Consider the following 14,199-nt stretch of genomic DNA (forward strand, 5'->3'; position numbering starts at 1 on the left):
TGTTGTTGCATACATTAAAAATGTTCGGTCCTTCTTTAACACCCTCTGGCCAACGATGCCCAAAAGAAAGGCCTCTGGTTTCTTAGGGAAGGTATACTTAAATACCTTTTTCAACTCGTTATATATCATTTCCCAGAAAGCCTTAACTCTAGGGCAGGTCCACCAGAGGTGAAAGAACGTTCCTTCAGTTTCTTTACATTTCCAACATTTATTATCAGACAAATGGTATATTTTTGCAAGCTTGACTGGGGTCATGTACCACCTATATATCATTTTCATAATATTTTCTTTCAAGGCATTACATGCCGTGAATTTCAAACCGGTGGTCCATAACCTTTCCCAGTCAGCAAACATAATATTATACCCTATGTCCTGTGCCCATTTTATCATAGCCGATTTGACCGTTTCATCTTGTGTGTTCCATTTTAGCAGCAAATTATACATTCTTGAAACTACCTTAGTCTTAGGTTCTAACAATTCCGTTTCTAACTTTGATTTTTCCACCTGGAATCCTATCTTTTTATCCAACTTAAAAACTTCTTTGATCTGAGCATAATGTAACCAATCTCGCACTTTATCTTTTAATTTCTCCAAACTCTGCAACTCCATCTTTTTCTCCATCTTTTTCTATTATTTCCCAATATTTTGGCCATTTGACCTCCATATTGAGTCTTTTCCGGGCCTTAGCTTCCATTGGTGATAACCACCTTGGGGTCTTATTTTCCAATAAGTCTTTATATTTTATCCAGACATTGAACACTGCTTTCCTGACAATATGGTTCTTGAAAGCCTTATGAATTTTAACCTTGTCATACCACAAATATGCATGCCATCCAAAAACATTGTTAAATCCTCTCAAATCTAAAACATCAGTGTTTTCAAGAAGCAGCCAATCTTTCAACCAGCAGAAAGCTGCTGATTCATAGTACAGCTTTAAGTCTGGCAGGGCAAAGCCCCCTCTTTCTTTAGCATCAGTTAGTATCTTAAACTTAATTCTGGGCTTTTTGCCCTGCCAGACAAATTTGGAGATATCTCTTTGCCACCTCCCAAAACACTCCATTTTGTCCACAATCTGTAAAGTCTGGAATAAAAACAGCATTTTTGGCAATACATTCATCTTTATAGCAGCAATTCGTCCTGACAAGGAAAGTTTCAATCTTGACCAAACTTCTAAATCCCTTTTAATTTCAGACCAACACTTTTCATAGTTATCCTTAAATAGACTCATATTCTTCGCTGTTATGTTTACCCCTAGGTATCTTACTTTTTTAACCACATTTAACTCTGTCTCTTTCTGAAACCTTTCTGATTCTAAAGGTGTCAATTTTTTCCCCAAAACCTTGGTTTTCTGCTTGTTAAGTTTAAATCCCGCCACCCGACCAAACTCCTGAATCAATTGTAATACCCTTTTCGTACTAGACTCTGGCTCCTGTAGGGTCAAAACTAGGTCATCTGCAAATGCTTTAAGTTTATACTGTTTCGCTCCGACCTACAGCTCTTATTATAGAATAATATAGATTGCTAGAAAGCAACAGTTAGGGTGGGGAGCAATTGCCTTCATGCTATGACCATAATAAAGGTTTAGATTGGATTGATTTGTGGGTTTTCTGGAGTCATTTGGGTGGCCAATGAGGAGCACTCATTGGTTTTTTGTTTATCTGACTATCTATGTCCACTGCTGACATTAATTGTGCCCACTGATATGTATGATTCCTCAAAGCACTTAACTTTGACTGGATGATACTTGAACTGGGATATCCAGTTTCTACACTGTTATGGGAGGCCCAGGAGGCCTTGGCAGGTTGCAAGGCTGTCTCTGAGGGTACCCACTGGTGCCATATTGGGGACCCCAGATCTAGAAAATATGGACTGAGTTTTCCCACCTCACAGTCAAAGAATACAATCAGAGCTCTATCGGTGAAAAGCTCTTTTATGTACCACCTCTCAGCTACATAAATCTATGGGGCCAGGGTCTCTGCCATTTTATTTTATAGGAGGAAATACTATTTTTCCACAGACAAATCCTCTTTATTTTTAAATTTCTGTCTCATGAATCTTGAATTATCCCCAAATGTTTTTCCCTGGCTGGCCAGCCAGTTGGTATTTTCCACAGGAAAGTGGGAGAAACTCAAAATGAATCTTCCAGAAAGTAAGTGTGGTTTTAGTCTGGCAGTCCTCTTTCAAATGTAAATAGCGATGAACAAAAACTCAGAAAATGTGTTTTGAGTTGGGTAAGTTCAGACCTCAAAAACAACAGCAGGACATCCTGTGTAGCATGAAGAAGGTTAATAAGCTGTGTTAATTAATGTGGTGTTATGAAACTTGCAGGGAGCAATTCTCAGAGTGCTGAAACAACAATGAAGGGTAATGTATTGTCTCTGCTGCCTAAAAGTGCAAAAGCTCAACATTTAACTACATTTTGTATGCAGGGTGCAAGTGAGTGACTTTTGCTTCCCTTGCAGACCATACAGCACATGTTGCTCTCTAGGTGGACTGATTTATTTATTTATAGCCTTTATATCCCACCTTTTTCTCCAAGGATCCCCTCATTTACCGTATTTTTCCGTATATAAGACTAGGTCCCCCCCCCAAAAAAAATAATGTCAAAAATTAGGGGGTGTCATACACGGATACATCTTCCGCCCATTTTCTTAAATCTGAGTCCCCCAAAATAGGGGGAATCTTATACATGGGAGCGTCTTATAGACGGAAAAATACAGTAATCCCCAGATCAGCTTTCAGGCAAGTGAAACCAGAACCAGTGCCAATCTCCTTACCCATCCTGACTGCCTAACAGTTGATCAGTATTGTAAGAGCTAAGAATGCTGATCACAGATTTAGAAATATGTTCAGAGAAGTCAGTAGCTCACAAAACATTTTACTAGCTTGTCTGCCTATACATACCAACACAAGTCATTTGTGGCATATCCACAGTCCTCCCTCATTCCTCAAATGACTGATTTCTCATAGAAAGAAATTTCCCTGCCTGGCCACCTGGAGAAAATTCTTACTTGCCACTGACAAAGAGCTGGGTGATAAGCTGGCATATGGAACTGGGAAAATGCATGTGCAAGTGTTGTTACATCAACAGCAATCCCTGACTTTCTGGGATGGAGTTGGTGATTGAAGCCACTATGAATAAGAACCAAGCATTCATTCAAACAGCTTGACTATAGTTGGAAAACTAAATTGAACCATCTTATTTGTTAAAAAATGCTGCAGTCCTATGTGTGTTTATTTGTCAGTATATCCCACTGAACTCAGTAAGATTTACTTCCATGTGGATGTGCACAGGGTTGAGGACAAGAGATTTCAAAAGAACTGGTAGCAGTCAGTTGCATATTTGTTTTTCTTTAAGAATCTGTGCTTATGCTAGCCTTAAGCATAAGAATTTACATTTACACCATCAAAATAACTAACGAATAAAATCCTACAGCAAAATTCCCCAAGGTTATTTGTAACATCATAGCATAAGATTACAGCAAATAAAGCATTGGCACATTAGAATTCATCTGCTAAACCATGAGAGATACATGCATGAGAGATATGTATACTTCTGGATAATATTCTCTTTCTGTACCATAATCAACTTATTCCAACTGAAAATCAAAAATACTTTCAGATTTCAAAATGGCATTTTGATTTACCGTATTTTTCGCTCTATAACACGCACCCGACCATAACACGCACGTGGTTTTTAGAGGAGGAAAATCCGTAGGCATGCCACCTGTAGGAATTCCCTCCACAACACGCACAGAAATTTCCCCTTACTTTCTAGGAGAAAAAAGTGAGTGTTATGGTGCAAAAAATACGGTAGGTCTGGGCTCACTGCTTTAGGCTGTAATCCTAAAAACACTTACTAGGGATTAAAGTGCCTACTGAACTTTGTGTGGTGTACCCTGGAATAAACATGCTTGAGATTGCACTGCACAACGTCTCTTGTCTTAATAAAACAGGGTTTGCTGGCTTTTGCAGACTGACCTCTTGTACATCGCTTGCTAGTGAACGTTATATATTTGAACTTGATTAATCCCTCAAACACATGCTTCTCTCGGCCTTTCTGCTCCAGAACTTTCATTAGTCATCTCATGTTTCAAGTGAGGATTTAAACCACTTTGTGTGTCTAGGCAGCTTCCCAGAAATGTTAAGTGTAAGATTAATTTGAGCCTTCTGTCAATTAAAACATAATTCTGCAGTCTGTTTCAATTAAGCTGTGCATAGATCTTGTCTGATGCTAGCTAAGTGCAAAGAGGATGAGGAGAAGAAAAGGTGGAGACAAGAGGAAGCCAATCTCATATAGGAAATTCACATGAAAACCCAAAATACAAGGATTCCTACCGACTTCTGTCAGTCATGGAGCAGTAGACCCAGTCAAATCAATGGACTTGTTCAATTTAATTGGCAGTTCTAGGCACACATACCTGGGACTTACTCCCAGGTAAGAATGGGTGGATTTGTCCATTTTCGTTTCTCTACATTTCTAATTTTTCCAATAGAAACTTCAGCCCTCTACAATTCCACAACATTTTGTGGGTGGTGGGGGGCAGGGATGTTATGTCATCATGGAAATTTATCAGCATTTTATTTTGAATTTATTCTAAAATACACATTTTTGTATGCAATTTTCCTTAGTGTTTTAATTTTTGCATTTATATACAGTAATGCATTTTGTGTGATTTTTCTTTTTACTATTGTACACATTTTTATGCACACTTTACCCTAGTATATGCATTTTTATTTTTATTTTACACATTACTTGGCTGGGGAATTGCATTACAAAATTCAGAGAAGTGAAGATTTTGAAAGTTAGTTGTGTTCCGGTTCCCATATTGTTCTGGAAGGTGTAAATTAAGGAAATTCATCTTTAAAAGCAAACTGCATAAATTTTCTTCCCCTTAGATGAAGTTTATGGTGGGAAATGCCGATTCTTCCAGAGAGGGGATGAATTTATCTTTCTCTGGAGAGATTACAGCACTTCCTATGAGAAACAAAATGATTTAGTGGATATAAAGGAAATAATACAATAAAAAGGAAATAATATAATATAAAGGAAAAAGCCACTCAACAGATACCAGAAAATGTGGCTTTCTGGGCTTATTATAATATTTTACATCCTAAACACAACACATGGACTTACTGAAACACATTGGACAGGGTGATTTGATTGGTGAAATTACTTAATTAAAAAAAAGAAAGTTTCAAATTAAAAGTGTTTAAGATGTCCTTTTCCCTATTATTTTTTTAAAAAATAATGTTTTCTCCATTATTAAATAATAAAACCAAATTTCCACCATTATTATTATTATTATTATTATTATTATTATTATATCTGCTCATCAGATTAAAAGGACAGAACTAGGGTATTCATGGTTGAATTATAGCTCAGTCAGTAGAGCATGAGGCTCTGAATCTCAAAGTTGTGGGTTTAGGCCCCCACGTTGGGCAAAAAAGTTCCTACATTGCAGAGGTTTGGACTAGATGACTCTCATATTCCCTTCCAGCCCTACAATTCTATGATTATGTGATCTGAAGAAACTTCAATGTGTTCTGCCTTTCATTACTAAATTATGGCTTGGATCGCTTCCTTTCACTGATGACTCCTTCCACTAGAGAAAGGGAAGCTTTTGAATTTGGACCTATGTGTTTTGCAGCACCAGAGAGCCACAACACTTTAAAAGCGAGAGAATGAATAAGGATACTTCCCCACCCCATGTAGAAATAGATGTGTTGTCATACCCTTTCTGAAAATAAAATTCCAATGTGAGCTAATAAGGGGCTGTAATAACTCTTACTTGGGACGCAGGTGGCGCTGTGGGTTAAAGCCTCAGCGCCTAGGACTTGCCGATCGAAAGGTCGGCGGTTCGAATCCCTGCGGCGGGGTGCGCTCCCGCTGCTCGGTCCCAGCGCCTGCCAACCTAGCAGTTCGAAAGCACCTCTGGGTGCAAGTAGATAAATAGGGACCGCTTACCAGCGGGAAGGTAAACGGCGTTTCTGTGTGTGGCTCTGGCTCGCCAGAGCAGCGATGTCACGCTGGCCACGTGACCCGGAAGTGTCTCCGGACAGCGCTGGCCACTGGCCTCTTAAGTGAGATGGGCGCACAACCCCAGAGTCTGTCAAGACTGGCCCGTACGGGCAGGGGTACCTTTACCTTTAATAACTCTTAGGCACTATGATCCCTTTTCAAGTTTAATATTTAATAATTATAATAATTAACACCGTGTAACTAGCTGCACATGCTTTTGCTGTGGTCACAGCAAACCTCTTGATGGCCTAATTGTTTTGATCCATGGATGCATGAAATGGCCGACTGTCCATAGGCATAGCTGTCAACTTTCCCCCTTTTTTAAGGGAAATTCCCTTATTCCGAATAGGATTCCTCACAAGAAAAGGGAAAAGTTGACAGCTATGTCCATAGGATGCCAGGTTAAATGGTGGCAGCCCTAGTATGAGGGAGAAAAATTATGCAATGGGAGTCTCTATGAAGTATGTGTCTATCTGTCTTCAGTTTGCAGATTCAAGGGGAACTTCAGAGCTGTGTTTTACAATTTCTGGATTCATGTCATTACTAGTTTTAGGTTCTGTTTCCAGTCCACAGACAGTGCAAGCGAGGATCTGAGCATATGGTATTCAAATGACCACTTTCCCTTGTGCATATCCTATCTGGGCTGAATGGAAATACATTCAGAAATGGGGCCATATGGCACTGCCCTAACATACGATGAAACCAGGAAATAAATTAACCACAGAACACTTGAAGTCTTTGGAAAACTTTTGCAAAATCCATCTCCCTGCCGGCTTACACTGGTATGAGGGAAGGAACAATCTGAAAACAGACCAGCCCTTGAGATAGAAACAGGCCTTGGCTGAGTCTCCTGAAAAGGCAGGTCACTGGATTTTCTTCTGCTCTCTAACAGGGCTTATGATATCACAAACAAGCCAGTGGGGGAATGCCTAGTCAAGCAGATTTTTGTAATATTAACTTCAAAATGCAGCATTCTTGACCATTTCAGGAAACACTTTTTTCACATTTAGCTGACATGTGATTATTAAAGTTTACGATCACACATCATCTTACTCCAAAAAACTAATAGTGACATTTCAAATAACAACAACAACAACAATAATAAAAAATAAATCAGGGTGTACTAGAAGAACTGGGTGCCATAGAGCTATGGGTGTATATGCCCTGGTTTCTAATAGAGAAACGTCAGACAGCAAACCCATCCAACAAAATGACAGACAAGTGACATTTCTGGAAGAGGCAGGGGAAAATCTTATCTAGCCACTAGATAAGAACAGCCTGGTTTTGCATGTGAGTGAATATGTGTGCATAGACTGACTGAAGAATGTTTGGGTGTTTAGATGTGAGATTCAGCATTTGGGGTTGGTGAAGAGAAGAGGGTGATAGGATCTGCGGGCCTACCCTCAGTAGTGGTCTTCAGATGAAGGCTGCTTAGTTCCACTGGTTTGGTCATCTCTATAGTAAGCCATATTTCCTACTGCTTCTTGTGGAAATGTAGATCAGTCAAACAAGCCTGTCAGAATTCTCCTCCAAAGATGGCAAAAAACCCTAATGCAAAACATTTCTTAACAGAGATTAGTTGGGAACTGTGCCTTGAATGGTTGGATAAGACTACAGACAGCTTTGAGTGGGTGGAGGCGGAAATTGAAACACAGCGTATATTACAAATATCCTTGTGTGTGGGGGGGTTTGTTGCAATTTTTGAAAATACAAAAGACAGCTCTAAAACTGAGGAGAGATACATCTTCCCTGCGTGAATAGTTCTGTAATAGGGAATCCAGACATATTAACCCCCCTCCCCAAATAATATTCCGAAAGTCAATCCCAGGCAGAATGTACATCAGCTGTTAGATTACTTCATTCCTCCACAACAGTTGTTCATCTGAAAATAGCTTTCAAATGAAAAGAGGCAACTACAAAAGGATTAGTTACCATAGGCAGCATGATAGCCCCATGAGATTATTTATGGCAGCACACCCAGAGGCAAAGCTGTAAGAAAGTTAATGCTATAAGATTAAAAAGAAAGGTTAGAGAGTGACAAGGGACATACAGTCATAACAGGGATTTAACGCTATACCATTTCTCTGGATTTCTTTCATGATGGCGGATGCTTGCTGCCTCCTCTCTTTGACCATGTCAGAATGTGAGAGCATTGTCCAGTGAGATTTTCTTACTAGAAGTAGAAGGGAAAGAGACGTTTTGATGCTATTCAGTAATGGCCTCAGGAGCTGAATAATATTCTGCGTTTTTCACTTCAGCTATCGGGAACTGTTTCTTGCACACAGAGGAAAGGATGCATGTTGTGCTAACACTGCAAATGAAGCCCCAATGAGTCAACTGTTTCTTGAATGTACAAAGCGAACTATGTGACACAGTGACACGGAACTTCTTACCTCTTCGCATGCCGGCTTATCTTCACAAGGATGGGCAAGCCTTCTTCAGCTTCCATATTGTATATACAGTGGTACCTTGGGTTAAGTACTTAATTCGTTCTGGAGGTCCGTTCTTAACCTGAAACTGTTCTTAACCTGAAGCACCACTTTAGCTAATGGGGCCTTCTGTTGCCAGAGCATGATTTCTGTTCTCATCCTGAAGCAAAGTTCTTAACTCGAGGTACTATTTCTGGGTTAACGGAGTCTGTAACCTGAAGCGTATGTAACCTGAGGTACACTGTATAGTTATATACCCATCCATGAATGACTTCAGTGTTGTTTCCCTACCTGAAGCCTCTGAAACACTACATCTTTTACAAACCCTCCAAAAATTGATGAAATAGTCAAATCTTTGAACTAGCACATGTTATTCAGCAACCATCCAGAGAAATAAGCATTGCAAAACAAGTGCAAGAAATTGTATGTTGTCCATTTACTGTTTGTAAGTTTAGAAGTGGCCGGCTCATAGGACAACCAATGTCAGATTATTTCAGGAAACAATACACTTACCTTATTGTTCTGGAGAACAGCGATCCTGATCCTTTGGGTGAAGTTTATGGAGTTTATGGAGTTTGTGATGAATGGGGATGACCTATCCGGTCCCAAGTGATTTCTATGCTTGTTCTTGGGTCTGCATGATGCCTTGTACCAAGACAAACTGGGGACTGACCCTCTCCAAAAAGATTGGCATCTAACTGACATAAAGTAACTATTTATAGAAGCAAACACTCCAGCCACTCATATCTTCCTGGCGAAAGAAGAGAACAGAAAGGATTCTGCCGCACGCCCCACAACAGTGTGTGTATCTCTTCCACAGCTTGTTGAAATATTTGATAGAACACTTCTTCATAGTTGTACAGCTTGTCCCATCATCACGTTTGAGAATGATAATCTCCACATTATAATTTAGAAGAAAGATATTTTTAAAATATGGTCAATTAAATACATGGGTGGCAAAGACTATATTTGATGGGACTGGAATGGAGTAATCCTTTGCTGAAAGATAAAACCATGCTTCTATACTGCCTAATAGCTAAAGTTAGTGTTGAACAAAGACTGCACTTAAGAGTCTGAGAGTAGTGTGCACTGAAAAAAACAATTTTCACTTTGTTGGTGGTAGTGGTGGTGGTGGGGGGTGAGAATAAAGTCCTATATCACAGTCGCATGATTTTTAATGCAGATTGCTGGAAGTGACAGTCCCAAACTTCCATTTTACACACTGCTTCTGTCATTTCCTCCATGCTCAGGCTAAAGGAACACTTGATTATTTGCATACAGCTAGTTTTACCATGTTAAAGTGGTTATGCTTGCTTTTTTGTAGCTATTGTTGCTTGATAAGACATCATACGCCATACTTGGCATCTCATAGTGAGTTGTTCCAGCGGAATGAAATGGGAAGAAGTTTCTCAGATATCCCAAGCAAGCTGTACCCGTTATCATGCAGCTATAGTTTTGGAGATGAACAAATCAGCCTCTGTTTTTATTCTTTTAAAACGGGCAGTTCTAGAGCGATAGCTTGATTTCTGAAAGCCTATCCTACTGATAAACACACAACAATTATATAACGAAATCTACGTAGTGTTCCTCTACACTTTCCTAGAGCAACTGACCTGTGAAGTACCCTCTTGTGTTGAATAAAGATGAAATGCTTTTAGACATCACAAGATTGACCCTTTTATATTCACTAGTCATGAAACTGGCCTTTACCTTCAGATAGATCACCAGTTAATGCCTTACAACTGAAAGCTTCTTATACCATTACTCCAGTGTCTACTTCAGCTTTTGGTGTGTGTCCCTGCCCAAGCCATATAATTCCAAGTTGTTGTGTTGACCTATAAAGCTCTGAAGCCCTTAAAGGCAGCTTCCATCCTTGTGTTTTGATGCAGCCCTTTAAGCTTAACAAAGAACTCACTTTAATTGTATAATTCGTGTGTTGAATTTGATCAGCAATGTCACATGAAGGTCACACACACACACCATCGATTTAGAGCATATATAGAGGACATATCCTCCCCACCAAATAACCCTGGGAACTGTAGTTTGCTCCTCACAAACCCCTGATTCCCTGTACTCTTAATGAACTACAGTTCCCAGGATTTTGAGGGCTTTTAAATTATGGTCTTCTTGGGGACTGCCCCTTGACTATGGTCTCTTAACTGATATTCTTTACAAGGTGATAATTACCCTAGGAGTTGTGTTGAGGAAATGTACAGTAAGCAGTTTTGGGGTTATTTTAGCTTATTTTGAGTATATGTTTGTTATATTACACTGGGCTTTTTTAAAACAATAGATCTCTCACCATACTCTATTGAGGGAATGGGTTAAGAATATTTAAAAATCTGTTTTGACCATCTGTACCTCTTGTTATCAAGATCTTAATGGTCCCTTTCCCAGAAAAATTCCTTAGACAAATTGTATTATGTTTAATGTAGAACTATACAATTAGTAGAGCAAATAAATTATATGCTGTATAATAGACGTTCAATACTTAGCTGTTGTGGGGTACCGCAGGGTTCTTCCTCCTAGTAAGCCCTTCTTTGGAATGCTGCATCCAAAGTGGTGTAATGTTTATTAAACAGCTGGAATTTTAAACTAGGGAGGGAAATCATTAGCAATTGTTCTGGCTGCAAAAAGGAAACCAGTAATTAACTCATTGATTAATGTATGGCCACTTCAGGAATGCCAACGCCATAAGAGTGAACAGGAAGAAACTCATTTAATGGGCAGAATCCAAAACAGATAAGCAGGAAACTATGATTTAAGTGACCAATTGAAGAGAGAAAAGCCACAGCAGCTCTTTAAGAGGCCACACTGGACAAGCAAGTGTTACAATTGCCTTTTATGGAAGTGGGTGGCATTGTAGTCTAAACCACTGAGTCTCTTGAGCAGGCTTGCTGATTGGAATGTTAGCGGTTTGAATCCGCACAGCGGGGTGAGCTCCCGTTGCTCTGTCCCAGCTCCTGCCAACCTAGAAGTTCAAAAGCACACCAGTGCAAGTAGATAAATAGGTACCACTGCAGCGGGAAGGTAAACAGCATTTCCGTGCACTCTGGCTTCCATCACAGTGTTGCCCCAGAAGCGGTTTAGTCATGCTGGCCACACGACACGGAAAGTTATTTGTGGGCAAATGCCAGCTCCGTTAGCCTGAAGTGAGATGAGCGCCACAACCCCATAGTCACCTTTGACTGGAGTCCTTTACCTTGCCTTTTACCTTACCTTTACAATTGCCTTTTGAATTTACCATAATTTTCTCTAAAAATTTTTTTTTTACCACAAATCAGGTGCGAGAAAGGATGGGAGGCAACTCAGACACAGCGGATTGCAATAGTTTGTTCGGAATGACCTCCGGGTTTTCCATAAAACCTAAGAGAATGAATTATGTACATTCCAAAGAAAACAGTTACTGTAGAAACAATCTACAACTCTCTGGACTGTGTTCACTTTTGAACATCTTAGGTCTGGCTATGTGTTATTTTTGAGTCTCCTAGTGGAGTCTGGAACAAAACAAATGGTTCCTCAAATATCTCTGGTGTCAACCGGATAATGTCCAAAACATTTTTAGCAATGGGCAACATCTCCATGACTGCACCATTTTATAAATGTTTTTAAAAGATTTATTTTTTTTCTCCCCCCCCCCTTAGGAAATAACAATATACCACTTCTCTCCAATGAGGAGTGCGTTCTTCCCCCTCCAAACAGATTATTTGCCATGACTGCAACAGCATCCCCCCGCTGCAGCAAAGATACACTTGATTCATTTTGTGAGGTCAGGATAATGCACTTACTAATGCTGGCAGGGCTACTGCTACTGAACTAAAATCTATTTTTTCCGGTCATCTGAAAAGACCATAACATTACTGCTATGACTCAGCAGTAATGTTACTGCCTTTTCGTAGAACAGTGCAGCACCTGATAAGAGGATGAAATTAAGCTGGTGCAAAAGAAAAAGTTGCTGTATAAGACAAAATATTCTGTCCATGCAGCTAAACACAAGGACCAATTGGAAAATGCAATGCGGTCTTATAACATAAAAAATAATTTGATTCCAAAGTGTACCATACTGGTTGTTCTTTATTTTAAATAAAATGCGGTTTTGTTTTGTTTTTAAATGTAAGAGAATCTTCCTTTTCTTAAGCAAGCAGACCAGTTTTCGCAAGATCTGCTTCACAAAGCCAAATTATTTACATGAAGTTTGATATTTTAGCCAGCCAGCTATGATAAATGATGCAATTTATCGTTGCACAGTCATTTGGCATTAAATATAAGAGCTGTTCAAATCAAAGAAAGGAAGAAAATGACCTAAGTGATTTTGAATAAACATGAATGACAGGGCAGGTTCACACCATACATTAAAAACATACAGTATTCTATGCATGTTTAAACTACATGACTTCTCTCAAAGTGCAGGGCAGCACTTCCCCTACGCAGCCCCTGACTAGACACAATGTCACATAGATATGCCAGCAGAGTTCTACTGAGCAAGGCTTGAAGATCTCTGGGGCCTCACAGAGCCAAGCTCAAAAGAAGTGAGTTTTACAAGTGATACAAGCAATAGTTTTACAAGCAATAGATTAATATCTGGTCATATAAAGCTGTCTTGCCTGGCTCACCAGTCTGCACAACTTACTAAGATGCAACATTATCTTCCTGATTACCTGTGGAACATTATCTTCCTGATTACCTGTGGAACCTGTGGAACCATCAGCAGGCCTCCAGATCACCAACCTTGACATTAGCTTATATTGTTGGACTGCAGTTTCCATAATCCCTGACCGTTAGCCATGCTGGCTGGAACTGATGGGAGTTGCCTCTGTAAACAGCATTGACTATCCCTGACTTGTGCTATCATAAAAGCCATCTGACATTGCAATGCTTTGGTACAGAATTTTGGTCCTCATTTTTTTCAAGCAGTAGCACAGACCCACTTTTTTCATCTGAATTTTCAGTTGTGAGTGTTGTGGATATCTTTGGTTTTTCCCCTATAAAAGCAACATCTGACTACTGCAGCTCCTTCAGGACATTTGTTCCAGTTTCATCACTGCTAAGAAGTTGGTAGTGTAGATTTGTTGGGTATTCCTGTTTTGGCTTGGGCGAGACACTTCCTACTGCCAAACTGCTTCATGTGATACTATTGGACCTAGATCTTCAACTCATATGCTGCATAAAAAATGCATGCCTGAGGCCATATTTTAAAAGGTGCAACATGAAGGAAACAAACACATATTTTTGCAAATGTACACATGGCAGTGATTTGTACATTATGACCCCATTTCATGAACTTCAATGGAGGAACAAAAGGGCCTTGGTGGAGTAGAATATTTGAGTTGCAGATGGGGAGCTATTTTTTGAATGCTCTCCTATATATAAAAGAACAAGCAGGTGATCACTACAATTAAACCAGACTAGTCTTTTCAGAGAGAAAAGTCCTATCCCAATCCTCTCTTTGCTGTATTTGTTTTCTTATTGCAGTGACTTTTTAAAAATTAGCATAAGGAACCATTCACAAATATTACTCTAGCTGTGTGCAGTCTTAAGTGGTACAGTCCATTCTACCACCTCATTCTGCAGCAGGTGTCTATGAGGTAAAAAAAAAATCAACATCTAGCAGAGTTGAGAAAATGTTTTGATTAGGTTTTATTGGAATCATAAAAACTACAGCAGAAAGTCTGAAGGCCTTTCACCAGAGATTATTTAATGATAACCATTTATACGTCAAGTTTACTGGTGAACGTTCTGTACTCAAGC

At 39.5% G+C, this 14,199-nt stretch overlaps 1 protein-coding gene across 2 annotated transcripts in view; it reads right to left on the reverse strand.

Moving 5' to 3' along the window:
* MYOZ2 (myozenin 2) overlaps positions 1-9,136 on the reverse strand; it is a 24,418-nt gene extending 15,282 nt beyond the window's left edge. Inside the window, exons 1-2 of one of the 2 annotated variants that reach the window (XM_083756930.1) lie at positions 8,959-9,136; positions 8,100-8,195 (exon numbers count right to left, since the gene is read on the reverse strand). In XM_083756930.1, the coding sequence (XP_083613056.1) occupies positions 8,100-8,175 (76 nt within the window). In that variant the 5' untranslated portion in view covers positions 8,176-8,195; positions 8,959-9,136. Of the gene's footprint in view, positions 1-7,423; positions 7,571-8,099; positions 8,196-8,958 lie in introns of those variants that run through there. The other variant, XM_083756931.1, reaches the window with a different exon arrangement.
* Between the last annotated feature and the right edge of the window lie 5,063 nt (positions 9,137-14,199).

This window comes from Podarcis gaigeae (genome assembly GCF_964106915.1).
Source record: "Podarcis gaigeae genome assembly, chromosome: 9".
Taxonomy (NCBI): domain Eukaryota; kingdom Metazoa; phylum Chordata; class Lepidosauria; order Squamata; family Lacertidae; genus Podarcis; species Podarcis gaigeae.